Source organism: Ylistrum balloti, unplaced genomic scaffold, assembly GCF_031769215.1.
Source record: "Ylistrum balloti isolate Yb309-2 unplaced genomic scaffold, AGI_CSIRO_Ybal_v1 Utg370114, whole genome shotgun sequence".
Classification (NCBI taxonomy): Eukaryota; Metazoa; Mollusca; class Bivalvia; order Pectinida; family Pectinidae; genus Ylistrum; species Ylistrum balloti.
This window is the reverse complement of record NW_026782134.1, coordinates 395,394-419,434: the sequence shown is the minus strand read 5'-3', so window position 1 is coordinate 419,434 and position 24,041 is coordinate 395,394. Positions and strand designations below refer to the sequence as shown.

The 24,041-nt window shown below is 35.5% G+C and overlaps 1 protein-coding gene across 1 annotated transcript; it reads right to left on the bottom strand.

Annotated features, from left to right (window-relative positions):
- Window positions 1-1,618: 1,618 nt before the first annotated feature.
- LOC132550252 (pre-mRNA-splicing regulator WTAP-like) lies at window positions 1,619-23,737 on the bottom strand. Its single transcript, XM_060214298.1, has 8 exons — window positions 23,664-23,737; window positions 22,349-22,393; window positions 21,914-21,969; window positions 21,651-21,715; window positions 21,322-21,446; window positions 20,788-20,966; window positions 6,946-7,100; window positions 1,619-4,428 (listed from the first exon to the last, which is right to left on the bottom strand). Exons 2-8 carry the CDS (start codon window positions 22,376-22,378, stop codon window positions 3,689-3,691), a joined length of 1,350 nt encoding a protein of 449 aa, XP_060070281.1. The 5' UTR covers window positions 22,379-22,393; window positions 23,664-23,737; the 3' UTR covers window positions 1,619-3,688.
- Window positions 23,738-24,041: the final 304 nt, after the last annotated feature.

Here is a 24,041-nt window from a genome sequence, read left to right as displayed (position 1 = left end):
GGATTAATCTCTCGAGACAAGTCGAAGGTTTTGTTTTTATATGTCCTATGCTAAGGGGTTGTTTGCTCGGGGTTATATGAAGAGGGTATCCTAAGATAATAGGGCCACTGAAGTATGCTTGTACTTTTATGGTGCCGTATGACCGAATCTGTGTTAACAAATGTACATTCATTATGCTGTTATCAATATTTGTATTTTCACTTCCAAAGAAAGGAGACCAAAAATGCTTCAGACCAAATTTGGCCACGCCCCTCCCACCCCAGGGGGCAGAGACCCATCGTTTATTTAAAAGTGATAACACGTCGCCCAAGAATGCTTCTGAATAAATTTGGACAAAATCCAATCACTTCTACAAGCAGAGTAGGATTTAGAAAAAATATTGCTCCATTTCCCCCATTGGGCCATGCTCCCCACGCCCCAATGGGCCGAGACCCGTCGTTTATAAAAATAAAATGATATTCCTTAGCCCAACAATGTTTCAGACAAAATTTGGGCAAAATCCAATCATTCCTACGGGAGGAGTAGGATTTTAAAATGTCCCCCTTTTAGGCCCCGTCCCCCAGGCTATTCCACTTATACAAAATTTGTTCTGCTTTCCCTAGGAATACTTCTGACGAAATATTGTAAAAACCCTGTCACTTGTTTATAAAAAGTAGCCATTTGTATGAAAAAGTTGAAGGACGAACACTGGATGCTGGATGATGCAGTATGCCCTTTGGGTTTGTTGGAAGGTTTTACCATCTTCTGATTTAGTTGGTTTGGGTAGTGCTATGTATCTACAATTGATATTCACTGGCATTATATCGATAGGAAATAGCAGCTCAATGTAAGATGGTTGCCTGTAAGGTTTTTTGTTTTTCTGATCAGTCCTAAGATCAAACGAAAACAACTAGGAACCAGGGAAACCTGCAGGAGAAAAACTGACCCAGTACTGCTTCAATAATTTTGATAATCTGTCAAAATCCAAGATGTCCACCTGTAAGCCATTTTGTCTTACTGACCAGCCCTAAAAAGAAAATGGCACAACCGGTGACCATGAGAAACCTACATATGATCCAAACATTACTTCTCAAGAAATGCGGATAACAAACAATCAGAGTCAAAATCCATGAAGGCTGGCTTTTGGCCATTTTTTTCATATCAGATTTTCTACTGGTGTCATTTGTGTTTCAGAGACTGATCACACAAATGAGTTCATGAACATAATATAAACTTTTTCTCTATATATTGCTAAATGCTATTTGTAAAGAGTTGAATGTAAGTTAGATAACATGTCACCAAATCATGTTGTATATATTATTTGAAACAAGTTAAATAGTTCAAACCAAGAAAGTGGTAACAAATCTTTGATTGTCAAAATCTGAGATTGCCATTTGTCAGCTAGTTTTTTTCTTATTGTTCCCAAAATGGGAAAAATTCTTATGAAATTTGAGAAAAGATCCATCCAGTATTTCAACAGATTTGCCTGTCAGCTATTTTAAAATCCTAGAAGGTCACATGTAGGCCATTTTGCTGGGCTCAACCAGTGACCAAAGAAAATGAACAAGTGAAATTTGAATATGTAGGGTGATTGGAATAGCCATGTGGTGATGGTCAAAATAAAAACAGTAAGGTCTGATTAATTTCTCATTTGCTGCCTCGTTTATTCACATAGATCTGAACACAAACATTTGCATGATAGACCACTCATTCCATGAAATAAAGACATACAAAACACAATATTTTTTCCTATAGGGTGTAGGTCCATTTTGACAAGTAAGTGAAAGGTTGACCACAAAACAGCAGCACTTGGCAATTATAGCTATCTCACGTAAAAACAATACCAGGATGACTAAATAAACTATGAGATCATAACCATTTACGTATCAGATAAATAATTCAAAGATATCAAACTTTTTTTTTCCATGTTAGAATCTGAATACTGTGAAATGATAGTAAATTTTTTTTAACATCACATTCCTGAAAAAAGAATCTGAAATGTTTTAACGCATATTGATGCAACTTTTTATTTACCGGCAAAGCCAGTATGAATACAAGTTGTTAACATCTGCTGTGCTACAGCTAGATGCTAAATATGAATGTAACCGACCTGCATTCATACTTGCATGAATGTAACCAAATATGTCACATATACAGCAGGAGTATAGTCTAAATAATGCTTATAGTGAAGTTAATCTTGTATCCAATTTCTCCTGCTGATATTCACATAGACAATGTGAAAGTAAAGAAAATAACATTCTTAACTTACAGTTATTGTTGCCCGCAAAATATAATAATGTATTTCAGGAAAATTGAAAAGCATACACTATAGAACAGGAAGATCTCAAATCCCAATCACTACAAATTGTATGGTTGTAAAACTGTCAACATTCTAACTGAGCTTTTAACATCAACAAATTATAAACGGGACATTTTTATGAGAAAACAATGACAGATCTCTCTAACTACTCAACAGAATGGCTTTCTATTTTTCTTTTGATAGAAACAAGACGTGACTGTTCAGTACTGAAAATAGACAGTAATTTCATTCACACATCATGTTGCTGTGTTTTAGTCCAGAAAGTTATATCACAACTTTGGAAATGTTATGAACAACCTTTTCAAACATTATTGACAATACATAAATGTACCATCATAAAAAATCCAAGAAAGATTTCTTTTAATGCAGTAATACAAGCACATTGGGGACCTTCATTGACACTTGTGTACACTTCCACTCCTTAAAAGAATCAGGGCATTCCTTATGCTATTGAAATGAAACACAAATCACTATAACATCTAATTATTTCAAATTAAACATGAACAATAGATTAAATACATCTTCAAAAGTATTAGAAAACATTTACCTTCTGTCAATAATTCATGTTTCATCAGAAGTGACTCAAACTTACCTATATTTCAAGACTGGGGAAAATGTAGATGATTTAATGTTTAACTAGTGACATCTTACCTGGTATTACATATGTGTATATGTAAATCACTACATTACTATTCATTATTAAATAACAGCCAAAAACCAATTCATATCCAAAACTTGTATAAGATTCACAGTTCAGAAAGAAATCTTGGCTTTAAAACAGGGTACTAAATACCATATAATGTTGATAACCTGTGATGAAGTTTACAAGGAAAAATTCTTTCTATTAATTTTGTATTGGTTTCAGTGACTTTTTAACAGATGAATAATATTTTCCTTGTGCTACAACTTACAGGAACACATTCTATACACTTCTACTTTAATTGTGAATCAAATCCAGTAATTTGTATAAAAGGACTCTTAAATTATCACTATCAGTCTTGGATATTTTTTAAATACCCCGGTACTACATTGATGAAGCTGTTGTTTGTTTGTTTCATAAATGTGAAATAAATCTAGTTTCTTTCATAATTATAGCATTAAATACTATTTTTTTCATTTCATATCTTACTTTTCTATCTGTCGAAATCTATATATCAACTTAAACTACCATGGTTCAGAACATTCCACCATACAATATTTTACACCACATTAACATATGGTAAATCAACTTTAATGGAACTATTTGAGGGACAAACTGTTTTTTCACAAATAAAAAAAAAAAAGGTAACATTTTATCATAGAATTTTGATTCTTCTAAACATTAATGATTTATCTGCAAATGAAATGTATTGGATGAATGATCTGTGACTGGTGGCACACTGGTTTAACCTACGCCTGTTCAATTTCACCATCACTAGTCCTATTTACGCCGTTCTGTATGTGTAAGAAATCACCTGTTGATAGGTCTCTCTCCCCTAACTTGTCTAAGCTTGTTGTATCTGGACTACAACTTAACTCCTCATGGGATTTCCTTAAAGCACTGTCCTCTTCCAATTGGTCAAGTGCTGGTTTCCGTGGACTCCAGGCATCCTGTGATAAATCATCTACGTTCTCTTTGAGCTGAACGTCTGTGTTAGCTGTTCTATATTGTTCTAGGGAGTCATTCTGGTCTGTGGTATGATTGTGCTCTATGTCTGTACTGCTACTGTATAATGAGTGAATGTTGTATGAATCTGACAAAGTATTTTGGTCAGTTTCCATTGGCTCTATTTCACCATTACCATCAGGTGTCTCTGGTTGTTCTTTGGCAATATCACAGTCTTGTGATAATTGTGAGGGTTCATACTTACTATCACTGTGTGGTGTCCATTTACTCTGTGCTACAGAGTCTGTGATTGGACTGTTGGGGAAACTAGGTGTCTCCTGTTTAATGATTGGTTTAACGTCTGTAGGAGGCACAATTGTTGATGTGACGGGGGTGGTATTTTGTGCAAGGCGTAGCTGTGCATTCTCCTCCTGTAATAGTCCCAACTGTTCTTTAGTGTCTTTGAGTTGCTGCTGTAACACATAGATCATACTCTGCATACCCTCCACATCCTCGTCAAGGTCACCCAGAAGGTCGTCCAGTTCTGGTAAAGCAATAAATTGGAGTTTCTATAAATCATTAGAACTAAAGACCCTGAGAGAAGGAGAAAATCTCACATCCCTGGAAAGGCATTCTCTTCTGATGTATCTTTCTATTCTAGTGTTGAGGCTGTTGCCTCCCTTGATTACAATTAGCTTCCCTTGTTAGAATTCTGTTCAAGGTTCATCTTTAACTTTAACAATACCAGTTTGGCAAGGCCTTACTAATGGAACTCCACTTACTAGCATCAAGTTCGGGCCTTACTTCCCTTGTTAGTGTTGGCTCTTGGGTTTAATGATTTTTCTCCCCTCATAAGCATTGTGACCAGGGCTAATAGCTTACTCTCAGTACAACATAAATCAAATCTGTTATTCTATGTTCCTTTCTTAGCATTTGGACCAAGATATATTTCTCTCTCCTCTCTTATTAGAAATGTGACAAGAGCCAATGGCTTACTTAGTACTTTAGGCCCTGGTATATGATACAGAGACTGTCAGAGGCAAACCATGTTAGCAGAATATTATCTGTGTATGTCAGATGTACATAAGCAAAACAATAAGGTTGTTGTGAACAGGATATGATGTATCCAGATAAAGTAGGCTCACAAGTAAGAAGTAACACCTGCAGATCAACCTGTTCTAAAGTGATACTGACAACCACATCTATATTGTTGTAGCTGCAGCTAGCTTTGATTAATTGCTGAAATGTCACAGCAGGTGGATTGAATACAAGCATAAATGTGATGCCATTTATAGACAGGTGTAATAACTTATCAAAAACCTCTAGACAAGCTCAAAACTAACCAAAGCTATAACTCTGCTGCATGCATGATCTCTAATTCACTGCTACTGTGTCAAACTCTGAGGAGTCGCATATGGATTTACAGTATTAACAAAAAATATGAAGTGTACAAAAAATTCCCACACATAGTGAGTATAAATGGGTGAACTCTCAACAAACACATTAGTCCTAACCTATAATAATCTCTTGCCTAACTAGACAAGTACCATGAGGAGCACTACACATATACTGGGCCTTCCTAGACATTGTACAATGAGGAGCACTACTCATGGTACAATAAAGAGCACTATTCGTATAATGGGTCCAACCTGTACAATGAAGAGCACTAGTTGTATACTGGGCCTGATCAGACGCGGTACAATGAGGAGCACTACTTGTATACTGGGCCTGATCAGACTGGGCCTGATCAGACACGGTACAATGAGGAGCACTACTTGTATACTGGGCCTGATCAGACACGGTACAATGAGGAGCACTACTTGTATACTGGGCCTGATCAGACACGGTACAATGAGGAGCACTACTTGTATACTGGGCGTTCATAGACACGGTACAATGAAGAGCACTACTTGTATACTGGGCCTGATCAGACACGATACAATGAGGAGCACTACTTGTATACTGGGCCTGATCAGACGCGGTACAATGAGGAGCACTACTTGTATACTGGGCCTGATCAGACGCGGTACAATGAGGAGCACTACTTGTATACTGGGCCTGATCAGACGCGGTACAATGAGGAGCACTACTTGTATACTGGGCCTGATCAGACGCGGTACAATGAGGAGCACTACTTGTATACTGGGCCTGATCAGACGCGGTACAATGGGAGCCTGATCAGACGCGGTACAATGAGGAGCACTACTTGTATACTGGGCCTGATCAGACGCGGTACAATGAGGAGCACTACTTGTATACTGGGCCTGATCAGACGCGGTACAATGAGGAGCACTACTTGCATACTGGGCGTTCATAGACACGGTACAATGAAGAGCACTACTTGTATACTGGGCCTGATCAGACACGGTACAATGAGGAGCACTACTTGTATACTGGGCCTGATCAGACGTGATACAATGAAGAGCACTACTTGTATACTGGGCCTGATCAGACGCGGTACAATGAGGAGCACTACTTGTATACTGGGCCTGATCAGACACGGTACAATGAGGAGCACTACTTGTATACTGGGCGTTCATAGACACGGTACAATGAGGAGCACTACTTGTATACTGGGCCTGATCAGACGCGGTACAATGAGGAGCACTACTTGTATACTGGGCCTGATCAGACGCGGTACAATGAGGAGCACTACTTGTATACTGGGCCTGATCAGACGCGGTACAATGAGGAGCACTACTTGCATACTGGGCGTTCATAGACACGGTACAATGAGGAGCACTACTTGTATACTGGGCGTTCATAGACACGGTACAATGAGGAGCACTACTTGTATACTGGGCCTGATCAGACGCGGTACAATGAGGTGCACTTCTGGTATATAGGGCCTACCCAGACATGTTGTATTGAGAAGCCCTACTGGTATATTGGGCCTACCAAGACATGTTGCATTGAGAAGCCATACTGGTATATAGGGCCTACCAAGACATGTTGCATTGAGAAGCCCTACTGGTATATGGTGCCTACCCAGACACGGTACAATGAGTTGCACTTCTGGTATATGGGGCCTACCCAGACACGGTACAATAAAATTCTTTACCAGACTGGTTGTTGGTCATTTCTTGGACAAGAGATTTCTGTAAGGCAATCTCTCCTTCCAATTGTGCAGTCTTTCCAGAATTGATCACCTTTCCAAGCTCCTCATTCTCCTGGAGGAGCATCCGACACTTGGCCATCAGTCGCTTACCAGTTTGGCTGAAAGTATCAAAACAAATGGGACATATAATGAGGACCTCTAACAGAAAAGGGCAGCAATCCCTTACCAGGTGAAAGTTGGACCTTCTTCAATGCAGGTGGTCAAGCTGTGAAGTTAACTAAAAAAAAAAAAAAAAAACAAAAAACAAAAAAAAATGCAAACAACAAGGAGTTATTTTTATAAAAAACAACACTTGGAAGTCAATATCAATGCTTTGGAATCCAGGTTGACAGTTGCATATATTGTAAAAAATATCTTGGCTGTACAATTCCCCATCCACAGCCAGATTTACTGAAAATAATCCATCACTCTCTAACAAAGTTTTAATCCAACATGCCACATCCCACAAGCCATCAGCCAAACCAATTGTTCCTAACTTTGTTATCTAATCCCTGCCTAAGTAAGAAAAATTGTATTTCTACTACTCATCTATAGCCAAACTTGGGATTTCTAGGCCCTTACCTACTGTCACACTTTCGATCTCTAACCCCTTTGAACTTCTGGATTACAGATTCATAATCTGTCACCTAAAGCTGAAGTCAAGATCTGCAGTCAATGACCATCCAGGCAAAAATTCTTATCCATTGTTTCCTGAACCCTTCACCAAATTTTGAATTCATATTTAACGATATACAGTCAAGCATTCAATTTGCTGATCCTGACTTATAACCAAATTTCTAGCGTAATTCTCCAACTTATAGCCAAACATAGGAGCTATAAACCCTGAACAATTACAAAATTTAGAATCTAAAGGCCTTATTCTATAGCAAAACTTTGGATCTCTAACCCCCTACTTACAGGCAAACACTTTGGATCTTTAGCCCCCCCCACTTATAGACAAATTTTGGAACTTTAATCCTCCACTTACAGGCAAATTTTGGTATCTTGTCCCCCACTTACAGTCAAATTTTGGATCTTTAATCCTCTACTTACAAGCAAACATTGGATCTAGGTGTACTGGTACAGTTGTCTAAACATAAACATTTTATTTTATATCTCCTAAAGCCAAGCTGGATTAGTAGATCCTCCCATACACCTGACTTTTTCTTTTAATCTCCACCTTCTGATCAGTATCTCTCAATTATCAGCCAAACTTAGCATGCATAGTCCCTCACTAACTGCCAAACAGAGGATAGTTCTTGTACCTAAAGCCAAACTATGTACCCATTGTTCCCCAATCACAAAAATTTGGACTTAAAATTACCCAACAAACAATTTTCAGATCTATAGGGTCTCACCTAAAGGCTAACTACAAATCCACTGGCCCTCACATACAACTTATAGGCAAATTTCAGACCCGTAGACCCTCTCCTATAGCCAAACTGCATGTCTAAAGACCCTAATCTACAGAAAAATTTCCTATCTACAGGCCCTCAACTACATGCCCACAACTAGGGCAAACTTCATATCTACAGGCCCTCACCTACATGCCTTCAGCTAAGGGTAACTTCATATCTACAGGCCCTCACCTACATGCCTTCAGCTAAGGCAAACTTCATATCTACAGGCCCTAACCTACATGTCCACAGCTAAGGGTAACTTCATATCTACAGGCCCTCACCTACATGTCCACAGCTAAGGTTAACTTCATATCTACAGGCCCTCACCTACATGCCCACAGCAAAGGCAAACTTCATATCTACAGGCCCTCAGCTACATGCCCACAAATTATGGCAAACTTCAGATCTTTGGACCTTCAACTACATGCAACTTAAGTTCAAATTTGTAATTCTCAACAACAGACAAATTTTGTCTACAGAAAAAAAAACTGAAACAGTTGATGTAAAATTTTCTACCTTAAACAAAATTTTTGCATTAAAATAAACATATTTTTGATGACACAGTATGCAAGATAAAGACTAAACTAGAGTGACACATAGAAAACTAAAGGTCACAACATACAAAATGTTAAAAAAATTGATACATATATGTACCAATCACCATATACATTTGGTTAGTTATTTTAAGGAAATATCAATGTAAAATTTCCTAAATAGTACAAGCTGTTCAGAATGTAAGAGAGGAGATGCATTTACATTTTTGTTCCTCTTTTTTCAAACATTCTTGTAGGTTTAAATGCAGTTCTTCTATATCTATATTACATGAGGCCTGCAAGGACTTCACTTAAAACCAGCAGAACCTATCCACAGTTATACAATTAGAGAAGAAAGTTTGTTCTATACATATAACTTATTCATAACAAAGATCTACTGTACACCAACTTTATAAGAAACGAGGTAATGCAGCTTGCCTATATCAATCAGAAAGTCATTGGGTTTTCTTCTCTTTTCAAAATAGAAAAACCGACACAAAAATCTTTGCTTCTTCCCAGCCAGGGGGAGAGTCATAAAAATGATCTAACTGCATTCATAGTTGTTTGAACTCCATTTGTTAAGGTAGTGTTTAGATCACAGGTAGTACTAGTATTGGCCTGTCATGACCATACATCCATGATTACCTTACAGGTGTAATTACAGAGGCTAGAACTAGTGGATTATATACAGAAATATTAATCTTACATCAAATGAAATATTACTAAACCCCATTTTTTTCTTTTAATGCACGTGTACTTAGATTGGTGCCATCAAATTTTAGTATATTGTTGATTTTTGGCCAATTAGAACATAGGGGATTGTACACATTATTGTGCATCATTGTATTAACATACAGAAACTAATTAGTGCTATATTGTCTTAGCACAATACATTTGCTTCCAACATATAGGTATGTTTACAGTGTTATATACAATACTTCCAACATATAGGTATGTTTACAGTGTTATATACAATACTTCCAACATATAGGTATGTTTACAGTGTTATATACAATACTTCCAACATATAGGTATGTTTACAGTGTTATATACAATACTTCCAACATATAGGTATGTTTACATGTTATATACAATACTTCCAACATATAGGTATGTTTACAGTGTTATATACAATACTTCCAACATATAGGTATGTTTACAGTGTTATATACAATACTTCCAACATATAGGTATGTTTACAGTGTTATATACAATACTTCCAACAAATATGTAAGGTCACACTATTATATATGAAAGACTTTTATAAAAAAAAAACACTTCGTCAAAACTGTAAAACTTTATAAACATCAAGAACTGACGAAAGAAAATGACACAACGGAAATACTAACACTGCATTGCTCTTTGACACTTGACTTGATGAAATACCACAACAATGACTGCATTTTTTCAACAACCTGAGTCAATATTTCCAAACTTAAAGCCATGTGTATCATTCACCAAACACATTCAATTAACATGAAAACAGTTACTTTGTGTTAACCTAAGTGATATCAAAAATGAAAGTCTGAGGATGGAATGATAATATTGAATATATCAAGACCCCAAAAATTTTCAGATCATAATCTAAGAAAGTCTCTAGAATATGTAAATAGATAAAGACAGGCATTTTTGCTATACATCAAAGTTGTAGGTGAACAAATCAGGTGCAATCATGTGAAAGGTCATTAGGAATGCATGTGTTAAATAGGAAAGCATTTTCTATAAGTGTATAAGACATTAATTGGTTATTTGACAGAAATAAATAAAAAGTTTTAAAGGATTTTTATAAAGTCCTGTAACTCTAGCAAATGTTGACATATTTTTATAAATATTAATTTCATTTGAGATCTAAATTCTGAAAAGAAATATAACAAATTTTGTTGTAATCTGATGAAAAGAACTCAAGCTATTCAAAGGAAACCCTAAAACAGAGAGACAGACACACACAGACCAAAAAAATATGCTCCCAACCTACAGGGGCATAAAAAGTAGGGGTTGCCAATATTCTTTCTTTTTCTTTCTTAAATTTAGCTGTCAAACATTCATAGAAAAAAAAGTATATCCCTAGAGAACTGGATTGAATTAAAACATTTCTGATCTAAATGGTATATATAATTGATAATATCTGTGCATTAGTGGGTGTACTACATAACCTACAGTACAGAAGACAATTTATCATTGGCTTTCACTATGGAAGATATAAGACTTTCTACCACTACATAACAGTAATATCTTGCTACATGGCTGAAAGTTGTAGATAATATTATGTAACACATCCTAACCAGACACATGCCATAGTAATGTCTATTTTTTGCATATCCACAGCACATTACAGTTAACAGATAGGCTTCACATCTTTGAAAGGGCTAAATCAGCCTATCTCCTGCTGTGATCAGTGTTCATATCAGAAAGACGCCAATCACAACAGCATCTGTCATCAAGGCCTCTGATTCTGATCTGTTTTTACCTTTTCACTTGACTAAACTGAAAATCAAACCAATTTGTGTCTCATAACCACCCCTCCTTTCTTTTTCTTCCTTTGTTCCCTCTTTACAAGAAGTCATAATTTTGGTACAAAGTAATCTCATGTGCCAGCATGAAAAGAAATAGTTGTCATTTCAAAATAAAGCATTATTTTTAAAAACTACCAACCAGAATCCCTAACAATTACTGAAGAATAACCTGAAAATCAGGTCTACAGAGAAATGTGACGTCCTGAGTAATGACTTCTGATTTTAGCAGAAATCTAATCTCCTTGTCAGCAATTAGTCTGAATCTTGTTTCAAACAGATTTGATGTTGGAAAATGAAATTCTGATCAGACTGCAAAGAGTTATTTTTAAACATCTTTGAGAGAAAAAAACAAATTCTGCCTAAAATACTCAGTAGGAGATGTGTCTACTCTGAAGTCATTACACATAGTATTGGACCCTTGTAGTGACATATGCAGTATGGGACCCTTGAAGTGACATATGTAGTATGGGACCCTTGAAGTGACATATGTAGTATGGAACCCTTGTAGTGACATATGTAGTATGGGACCCTTGTAGTGACAAATGTAGTATGGGACCCTTGTAGTGACATATGTAGTATGGGACCCTTGAAGTGACATATGTAGTATGGGACCCTTGAAGTGACATATGTAGTATGGGACCCTTGTAGTGACAAATGTAGTATGGGACCCTTGTAGCGACATACGTAGTATGGAACCTTAAAGTGTCATCACTTGTATATAATATAGTTATCATTGGTAATGAGTCACCTTTCACTTTTTAGTATTTACCTGTAAACTGAGGTTTACAAAAACAATCTAGAATGGACAATATAAATTCATTTTGCAATAAAGGCTTGTACTAAATAGAACAATGCAGAAAATTTTAGGTACCAAATTTTTCATTTCATAATTTTTCATCTGCTTTTGGATTAATTTTTTGTAATAGAATATGATTTTAACTTTATCTTATTCATATCAATTCTTGTTTTCCATGTAGCTTTACATTGGAAAGAAATGGATAGGAATACCTTGAATAGTGATAAATTCAGACAGTAATAAAACATACGATATAAAGAAAAGACACGGTTAAGGAAGTGCTGGGCGAACATCATGTTACCAAAGATAAAGAACGATGATCATTTAATCAAATACATGAAAGTTTTGTTTAAACAGAACATTAAGAAACTAGAAATTTCTAGCAGGAATCACAACTGATAATTTCTCGCAGGAATCACAACTGATGTTGACACAGGAGATAATTCCTTTGGGCTCCAATTAGTTCCATCGAATGCACACCTCTTTTCACATACACTGAATGAACAAACTCCATCGATCATAATGCTCTCAACAGAAACCTTTGCAATAAGGAACACATTTTATCACATACTTTTCAGTATATTCTCCTTTAACTTTCTCGCACCACAAAATGTCATTCCAAATTGTAGAGCTTGCAACACAAAATCCTCCCTAATATGAAAGAATTCTTTATGATAAAACATGGCAACAACTTTTTTCCCCCCACACACAAGAAAACATGTTTCATTTGCTATTTTGTTTGCTTTTCATCTCACTCAAGTTCTTTTTTTTTCCAGAAAAACACAGCACAATATGATCTGCGACTTAACACATATTGATCCTCACTGAATCTGGAAAACATCTTTATCCAAACAGCACTTTAGGGATTACATTATGTAGAATTCTAGGAACTTCAAAAAAAATGCAGCCGAATTTGCTATCAAAAACAAGACTACCAATTAAGTTTCATATTTTTTTCAGAGAAAGATTATGTCTGTTCCTTAGGTTTCAACAAATGTTTATCTTTCTTCCAACACATCACTCATATGAGGAGTTGAGCCTTGATGTCTCATATTTTCATTTCAAATGTTTCAAAATACTTCACTGCAGAAAGAATGAATCTTGTGTAATTGCTTTTTAAACAGCCATTCCTTCTGCAAGGCATTAGTCTACACTATGGCTAATATTTGATGCCTGTTATCTTGAGATGCAGGCCATTCAGCAAAGTCTACAACCACAAATGACAGTCCAAACACACTTCCCTCTTTATGTTGACAGATTTCAGTATACCACAATATGTGGTATTTCTTACCTTTTCCTCCTAAGGGGAGAACAGTAATAACATTTGTAGTCTCTTGAGAAAAGTTATAATAAGATATCTTAATATAACTGCAGTAACAGTAGTGTATAAATATGATTACTGTCCATCACAATTTGTTGCCCACTCTGACCCATTAGAACAGTTTTTGAATATATTGTCTTTCATAGGGTACATTTACTTACAACAGTAGCTAGGTTTTTGATGATTTGTGTAGACTGGATGAGCACAGCAGAGTCATGGTGTATATTTGAACCATCAATTATTATTTCTGCTGGGTAACACTCTTGTAGGTAACCTGTACAACTGTTTGTATCCTTAATGATCTTCTTCAGTTGTCAAATTTCTGGTGGCATAATTTCTTAGGTAGAAGACCAGTTTATACCCGAAATTCTGATTTTTTGTTGTTCAATACTACAACGAGATGATCTTCTGTTCCAACATTTTTGTTAAGAGATGATTTGGTTTGAGTTTTACTTTTAACATATATTCAACACTTTGTATCATTGTCATTGTAGAGTAGATTTAGAAATATCTCATCCTTTGCTTTGACGACAAATTATCTCTATAGCTATTGGCCTCATACTTGTAGAGTCATAGTTATCAACTCCTGCTGACTAACTATGGCCTTGTAGAGTTGTAGTTATTAACTCCTGCTGATGTCAGTATCCCTGCTGACTAACTATGGCCTTGTAGAGTCATAGTTATTAACTCCTGCTGATGTCAGTATCCCTGCTGACTAACTATGTCCTTGTAGAGTTGTAGTTATTAACTCTTGCTGATGTCAGTATTCCTGCTGACTAACTACTGCCTTGTAGAGTTGTAGTTATTAACTCCTGCTGACTAACTATGTCCTTGTAGAGTCATAGTTATTAACTCCTGCTGATGTCGGTAATCCTGCTGACTAACTATGTCCTTGTAGAGTCATAGTTATTAACTCCTGCTGATGTCAGTATTCCTGCTGACTAACTACTGCCTTGTAGAGTTGTAGTTATTAACTCCTGCTGACTAACTATGTCCTTGTAGAGTCATAGTTATTAACTCCTGCTGATGTCGGTAATCCTGCTGACTAACTATGTCCTTGTAGAGTTGTAGGTATTAACTCCTGCTGACTAACTATGTCCTTGTAGAGTCATAGTTATTAACTCCTGCTGATGTCAGTATCCCTGCAGACTAACTACTCCCTTGTAGAGTCATAGTTATTTACTGCTGCTGATGTCAGTATCCCTGCTGACTAACTATGTCCTTGTAGAGTCATAGTTATTAACTCCTGCTGATGTCAGTATCCCTGCTGACTAACTATGTCCTTGTAGAGTCATAGTTATTAACTCCTGCTGATGTCAGTATTCCTGCTGACTAACTATGTCCTTGTAGAGTCATAGTTATTAACTCCTGCTGATGTCAGTATTCCTGCTGACTAACTATGTCCTTGTAGAGTCATAGTTATTAACTGATGCTGATGTCAGTATTCCTGCTGACTAACTATGTCCTTGTAGAGTCATAGTTATTAACTCCTGCTGATGTCAGTATCCCTGCTGACTAACTATGTCCTTGTAGAGTCATAGTTATTAACTCCTGCTGATGTCAGTATTCCTGCTGACTAACTATGTCCTTGTAGAGTCATAGTTATTAACTCCTGCTGATGTCAGTATTCCTGCTGACTATGTCTTTGGGGAATAAGAATGATCATTTTTAACCAACTTCCTTTAATATCTTTTATTTCTTTCCATCTTGATGGACTACTTGATGATCTGCTGATCAGTATGATGTCAACATGGACTAACTGCATGTTCATAACACTGATGATCTGCATGATGTCAACACTGATGAACTTAACGATATTATCCTCTGTATGAACAGGGAAACGATGAATTACTAAAAGTTGCTTACATCAGCTGAAACTCTTCTAATGGTGGCGTTGATATACCATCAATATTTCACTTTATCAAAGGGTCAAGAGATTGCACTGATTTACTATCAATATTTCACTTTTAAAATCACAGGTTTGGAAACTTACCTAATGAAATTATGAACTTTTTTGCACATCTTTCCTGTATCTTAATATTTGCACTTACAGTTGACTAGTGTTTAATGCCATGATTCCATAGAAAAGCTCAATAATCACCAACACTTAGCACTCTTCATCACTTGTTGAAAATCACAGATTTCCTCAAATTTCTTTTTACAAATGCACATGCACAGAAGAATTCCTCCCCCCTTCCTTCTTTTTTTCATATCCTGATTATCAGAATCAACACAAAACAGTTTTTGTCCTGAAAAAAAACTCAATCTTTTTTCATCTAAGTATCACAGAATTATATATCACCATGTCTGACAGTAAAATCAATGTCTATTTTATGACTGTCACACATGCATTTATCATCACCTTTATAATAACAAGCATCTCTTATAAAGCCAGGAATGAGAACAATTTGTTATATTCAGTTTATGAAGTATTGTATATCATTTCATTACATTAATCTATTTTTGCCACATAAACAAATTATCAAAAATGATCAGCTATTATATAAGCACCATCAAAGAATTTTTTGGTTAAAATCTGTTTAGTTTTTCTTTAGTCTTGTAACAATGGAATATTTTGTTCCCTTTTTTTAATCCATCATTAGAATCTCTTAGTTCACAAGCTGATTTATCAAATGTCTGTTTCGATCTATGTTACCAAAGATCAAAACGGAAGCAGAAATCTGAACAACATTCTGCCCTTTAAAATTCTCCACTGATATTAGCATCATAAAAGCCTCGACACAGTGATGTAAATCCATGACCCCCAAACAATGAATGACAGAAATAGATATTCAATGCCACATAGGACAAATTCTATTTAAACCACCAAATTCATGGTGACAGTATAAACATCATTTTATGGGGTATAAATTAACTTTACAACAGAATTTTTAAGGTACCATTAATCATACTATTTTTGTAAATATATACAGATGGAGATATCCATTAAAAAAAACAACAGACAACATTATAAACTACATATAGGCAGACATACACAATAGTACAGCTAAAACAAGCATTAAGAAAATAGAATGTTTTAAAGGTAGCAGCAAACAAAGGCATAAATAAAATGTAAACCAAAGGTATGTGTACCTAAGTATTTCTTACTTAATCAGGCATCAAACTGTGTACAAGTGATAAAGGTATCATAGGTCTATCAATACAGGAACTAGTATCATAGGTCTATCAATAGAGGAACTAGGACTGTAGGTCTATCAATACAGGAACTAGTACTGTAGGTCTATCAATAGAGGAACTAGGACTGTAGGTCTATCAATACAGGAACTAGTACTGTAGGTCTATCAATACAGGAACTAGTACTGTAGGTCTATCAATACAGGAACTAGTACTGTAGGTCTATCAATACAGGAACTAGTACTGTAGGTCTACCAATACAGGAACTAGTATCATAGGTCTATCAATAGAGGAACTAGTATCATAGGTCTACCAATACAGGAACTAGTACTGTAGGTCTATCAATACAGGAACTAGTACTGTAGGTCTATCAATAAAGGAACTCGTATCATAGGTCTATCATACAGGAACTAGTACTGTAGGTCTATCAATACAGGAACTAGTACTGTAGGTCTATCTATACAGGAACTAGTACTGTAGGTCTATCAATACAGGAACTAGTACTGTAGGTCTACCAATACAGGAACTAGTATCATAGGTCTATCAATAGAGGAACTAGTATCATAGGTCTATCAATACAGGAACTAGTACTGTAGGTCTATCAATACAGGAACTAGTATCATAGGTCTATCAATACAGGAACTAGTACTATAGGCCTATCAATACAGGAACTAGTACTGTAGGTCTATCAATACAGGAACTAGTACTGTAGGTCTACCAATACAGGAACCAGTACTGTAGGTCTACCAATACAGGAACTAGTATCATAGGTCTATCAATACAGGAACTAGTACTGTAGGTCTACGAATACAGGAACTAGTATCATAGTATCATAGGTCTATCAATACAGGAACTAGTACTGTAGGTCTATCAATACAGGAACTAGTACTGTAGGTCTATCAATACAGGAACTAGTACTGTAGGTCTATCAATACAGGAACTAGTATCATAGGTCTATCAATACAGGAACTAGTACTGTAGATCTATCAATACAGGAACTAGTACTGTAGGTCTATCAATACAGGAACTAGTACTGTAGGTCTATCAATACAGGAACTAGTACTGTAGGTCTACCAATACAGGAACTAGTATCATAGGTCTATCAATAGAGGAACTAGTATCATAGGTCTATCAATACAGGAACTAGTACTGTAGGTCTATCAATACAGGAACTAGTACTGTAGGTCTATCAATAAAGGAACTCGTATCATAGGTCTATCAATACAGGAACTAGTACTGTAGGTCTATCAATACAGGAACTAGTACTGTAGGTCTATCTATACAGGAACTAGTACTGTAGGTCTATCAATACAGGAACTAGTACTGTAGGTCTACCAATACAGGAACTAGTATCATAGGTCTATCAATAGAGGAACTAGTATCATAGGTCTATCAATACAGGAACTAGTACTGTAGGTCTATCAATACAGGAACTAGTATCATAGGTCTATCAATACAGGAACTAGTACTATAGGCCTATCAATACAGGAACTAGTACTGTAGGTCTATCAATACAGGAACTAGAACTGTAGGTCTACCAATACAGGAACCAGTACTGTAGGTCTACCAATACAGGAACTAGTATCATAGGTCTATCAATACAGGAACTAGTACTGTAGGTCTATCAATACAGGAACTAGTATCATAGGTCTATCAATACAGGAACTAGTACTGTAGGTCTATCAATACAGGAACTAGTACTGTAGGTCTATCAATACAGGAACTAGTACTGTAGGTCTATCAATACAGGAACTAGTATCATAGGTCTATCAATACAGGAACTAGTACTGTAGATCTATCAATACAGGAACTAGTACTGTAGGTCTATCAATACAGGAACTAGTACTGTAGGTCTATCAATACAGGAACTAGTATCATAGGTCTATCAATACAGGAACTAGTATCATAGTATCGTAATATATTGATATAGGTCACTTAGAGGTGACTTTTGATACAGATAACCTATGGGTTGGACTGATGATACAGATCACCTCAAATTGTACTAGTGATACATATCATATAACAGTGAACTATTGATACAGGGAACCTAGGGGCAGACTGCTGATTCAGGTACTTTGGCATGGATTATTGATACAGGTTACCTTGGGGTGGACTTTGGTACAGATTACATAGCAGTGGGCTATTAATAAAGGGGACCTTGGGGCGGACTTTGGTACAGATCACATAGCAGTGGGCTATTGATACAGGGGACCTAGGCGTGGACTTTTAACATTTTTGGTTGACATTTTTTTAATTACAATTTATTCTCAGTATGTACCATGTATCTGGTTTGAGCTATGATTTAAAATACAATAATTAGAGGTTAAGAACAAAGATGATAGTAATCTGTCATGCAGAGTTTGGGTATTTGACTTCAAACAATTGGTTTAGTTCTTAATAAGCTAGGTGGTGATAAATGTACCTTCAAAAAGATTTTAGCATTTCTATACAATGTCACCAAGTTTGGAATATGATCCATCAAAGACCAGTGAACATTAGTGGAATGTGGCATGCAGCACTCTAATGGTCAACAGTTGATATATGGCAAAGTAAATTATATATATATATATATATATATAAATAATATCTGTTGATCATTAAAGATAACATTGAATTGAGTTAAATTGTCAAATATTTCTATAATTCCGTGTCAATCTCTTATATGTAGATATCTGATTGAACTCTCACTCAAGAGACAGCATAAGAAAATATAAGGTTTGCATTTAAACAGATTTTCCAAATTAGAGTCAGACTTCACAACAAAAGTCATTATAAAATACTCAATTACCATCCCATCTAGAAACAAATAAACATTTATTTACAGGCTATAAAAACAAAAGAAAATCTATTTATGTTCTCTGTGGGTGTTCAATAAGAGATTTCATGAAGATTTCAATAACATTGATGAAAGTTCTGTATCGAATTATGATAAAATGTCACATGAAGTAAATTTCATATCTATAGATTTTTATAAATACCTTATATGTAATTTTGTTCAGATTGGATGGGCAAAACATCAAAGCAGACAATCACATACAAATAAACACACAGCTAATCAAGATCTGAACATTTCAGTAAAAAGAAAGTATTTCATAATTTAAGGCATTCAAGTGAAAATATTCTTCAATATTATGAACAGATGTTTCTCCTAAATACAATGGTATATTTATTGTACACTACATCATGACCATGAAGCAACGTATCTCCATAAATTTCCTATTGACAAGTTAACACATCAATATGAGACTGAAACTAAAATTACAACCAACAACTCACTGATAGAGATAATTACAGACTTTTCCCCCAACAATGTCTCTACGAAGAAACATATTCAATCTGCCAAACATAGCTTCATATCATTTTATCAAAAAATGAAGCAGGATTTTAAATACAAACCTTTGATCAACTGCAATGTTATCTTCAAATTCCAACATGTAATTATGTCTCAGAAATGTTTCCTAAAAGTCATGTCATATCTCAGTATTTCTCTCCATTATTTTGATTTCAAAGCCAGGGGAAGTTCATGCTACTGATAAGAGAAATAGATAATTTTGAATTTGAATGTTTGTTTCTTCTCAGTGATAAGAAGTTAATAACAAAATGTCAAAAAAGGACAGTAAATTATGATAGTGGCAGCAACAGTTCTGTCCCAAGATTCGCGACAAATTGTCACTCCACACTATGGGCAGTGACTGAAATTAGCAGTTTATCCACTGATGATACCTCAAATAATACCTAACAACAGTAGGACGAACTGCAGGGGCTCAGTTCCTGTCCTCTATTGAACACAGTCTGGTTAATGGTCTGGCAGCTTCATACCAATAGTATGTGGTTCAGTAAGCCTCAAGTGTGTCAATTAATAAATGGAGTTCAAATTCGGAAAACGCCACAGCGAGATGAAAGTTTGGCTAAAGTCTCGGGAACTGACCGACGGTCTGTTTCGGACACTTTCCTGAGCGCATCAAACACCTTTGGCTGCAGTGGTACAATACGAACCTGATACGGGCATTACAAACTAAAATGGAAACAAATCTTGAGAAGCCTTACATGTCATGTTGGTAATGAATTGGTCAGTATTATAAAAGTTACCAAAAGGGGTGATAAGCACCTGTCTGGTGTGAACTTCCAAGCACTTAGTTCATTTTGGGTTTGTTTGAGTTTCTCCTGTGATTCGTCCATTTCCTTGGTGATCCTCTGGAACACAAGATTGACTGCAGGGTCCAACAGCATTGATCTTAGTTGAGCAGAGTTTTGGGTCTGTGCTTGTTTCATTTCTGCAATTTGGTTCTGAGAATAAAAATAGCAACAGAGTGGCAATACTAGTGCTTAATAAATCATACCACAAACGCATTTCAGTATTTTCAACATAAGTCTGTGCTAGGTGACACAATTATGAATTGTCTATAAAAATCAGGAAATTTACCCTCAAAAGTACAAAAGATACTTTGAAAAACATTCCTTGTTTCACAAATAAACACCTAACATACTGATATTGATATAACTTTGATCTTTGGTCATTATGTTCTAACCCCTAAAGCACTTCTATATAATATACTTTATTATTCTTTCCTAAGAAAAATTAGTTTGTGATATTCATTATTATGATACTAAATTGATAAGTGATAAATGAATTATATCATACAATGTAGTCCTGTAGCTCCTGTTCTTTAGTGGTCAGGCGGTGAACCAGAGTGCTCTCCCGTCTCATATTATCACGCAGCTGTTGCTTCATTTTTTCCTCAAGCTCTTTCATATCACTATCATCATCTTGGGAAAGAAAATTTTGAAAATAACTTTCTATGCATTAAATGTTTTCTGTATAAAATTATGTAAACCAATGAAATATACAGATATGGTCTCCTAATATATATTTATTCTTCATAACTAATATCATCCAGCCTTTTCTTATTCACAGCAACAGGCACAATTGGCAATAGTTTTGAAGTCTGATTTTGTTAAAATCTTCCATACCTCCTTTACGGCCTCTTTGCTGTCTTTCTTCTAGATACCGCACATACTTTTCTTGTTCTTTCACCCTGACAAAAGTAAGTTATGATAATAAATATTTCTTGTGTGATGAATAGAGCTTATCCATTTATGTGTCTTACTGAATGAAGTTAATATTAACAGACAGATTTAAGGGCCATGATTGGCCATGGCAAGGATGTGAATATTCAAACAGCTGAATTGAAATAAAAAGTCTTGATTGATAATCAAAAACCTAATAAGCTTACTTGTTGATCAATTCTTCACGGGTAAGTTCATTTAGGTCTATTGTTTCCATTTTCACCTGAAAAGGATATGTATGCAAATGCATCAATAATCATGATAATATTAGCAATGGAAATGGTGTGAGTTCATGGGATCAAACTCTTATTGTTTTATTGTTATTGTTCATACTGTGGCACCCCTGCCTGTTTCATAATATTTTCATAGAATAACTCTTGCAGAGGTTGCCCTAACCATCAAATGCCTGTGCCCATATATAGCATACAGTATATATGTATGTAGTCTTCACACAATAAACTCAGTGCATGGATATGAAACTAAATGTACTAACTGATCAACTCTCTCCCAAAAATGAGATAAGACCCTTTCTCCAATGAGTGGAAACTGGATACTCGATTATTCAGCACTTGAGATATATTCCTTCAACTGAAATTTCTTACCCTTTTAGGTGATGGCGGGCTATCTGTCATGATTGATAATGTAACCTGGAAAAAAAAATCAATTTATTTTTCATTATAATAAATCTATGTCAGTATCTGTGTCTTTAAAAGTTAAGCGCAGTTTATGTGTCAAAGTTTAGACTGTATCTGTACCATGAACAGCTAGTGTTTGCTAACAATTTCCTGTCCCCATCAGGTGAAATTCAATTAAGTTAATAACATTATGCAGAAGCACCTTCCAATCATCTTATACCACCTTCATCACAGTCACCATTTTGATACTTTTTTATAAACTTGATTCAATGCCTTGGGTAGCTTCTTCTACCTTGTACTCATTACTTAGATTATCTTATAAATTACAGAAATGTCCATAATGATTAATTTTGACTACCAGTAAAACACAGAATAATCATGTCTGGTTAGCTGGAAGACCTTTGCACCTCTCATGGAATCACACAGTCACAGTTCAATTTCAGCAGTAATCAATTAACTTTGACCAAGGTTTCTTTTTATGGCTAACGAAAGATATATACATGCAATATCATGATACACATTTTAAATTTTGAAATAATTTGTGAAGAAAAGATTCACTTCAATTATTAATATTGTCAAATGCCAATGGTCAACTGAATGCCCCGATTGCTGATACAGAAAAATGTATTAAAATTTCTTCCAACCAACAGATTTAATGCACTTAAAGTAAATGTGTGATCTTTCAGTACATAATATGTTTATGCAGAAAGGTTGAACTTTAGTATGGTGTCACAACGCTACTTAACTTGCCCAATACCTGCTTCTGAATTAGCAGTTTCACTTTCTATTGACGTGTACGTCTCATTTCCGAGAAACAAAAAAACAAACCATTCAAGTAATTATCCTTGAATTCAAAAGACGCACTTTCATGTCAAATACGAATAAAATAACTCTGGACACTTTTTTTTGCCGTATTATTGCATACCATCACCCACCCGGGAATTTAAACGTGCCAGTATGACAGTAGAGTTGGATGTAGTCTTAGTAACAGAATAACTCAAATATACGAACAAGAAATGAGAAGGAAACCGCAGGAACGCGATGTATGGCGGGAGTACAATGTACGGTGTTCTTTATGATGTAATATTCGGAAATGATGTTAAGAATAGCACTATGATGTTAAATACTGCATACACTGATGATAGACGCATTCTAATAACTTGATCATGGCGTCAATTTAGGCTCGCCACGCCTTATTACTTCCTTGAATCCTTTCTATACAAAACGTATGTTGTAAACATTGGATATTTAGAAATCATCAAATGTTACTATCGCCGTTCACCTTCACTTTCTTCACGCCTGCTGACAATGAAATTCTGCAATCAAAGGTAAATTTCAACGACGTTTCAAACTGTCCATCGACACAAGGGGGCCGCCATATGTAATTAACATAGGAATTGTGGGAAGGCAGCATGGGGGGAAAAGTAGTGATAATTCTTATTTCTTTTACTAAGTTAATTCATACGAAAATTTGATAGTTTAAAAAAGGAAATCGTCATATGTAGTAAATTGATAATAATTATAAAAATATTTAACATTTCTGAAATGGTCAATATAAATTTAGACTTCGTCAAATAAAAGAATAGGGAACAATATTATTGCTTTTAGTAAATAGTTTATCGTTAAAATGGCTAAGCATTTGGATTTTCCACTAGAAGCT

Excerpts from the sequence above, each read along its gene's own strand:
- LOC132550252 (XM_060214298.1), bottom strand. The coding sequence starts at position 22,378 with ATGACAGATAGCCCGCCATCACCTAAAAGG. Across the intron at positions 21,447-21,650 it reads GCAAAGAGGCCGTAAAGGAG|ATGATGATAGTGATATGAAA; the intron begins GTATGGAAGATT and ends TTCTTTCCCAAG. Across the intron at positions 7,101-20,787 it reads TGGAAGTTCACACCAGACAG|CCAAACTGGTAAGCGACTGA; the intron begins GTGCTTATCACC and ends TGATACTTTCAG.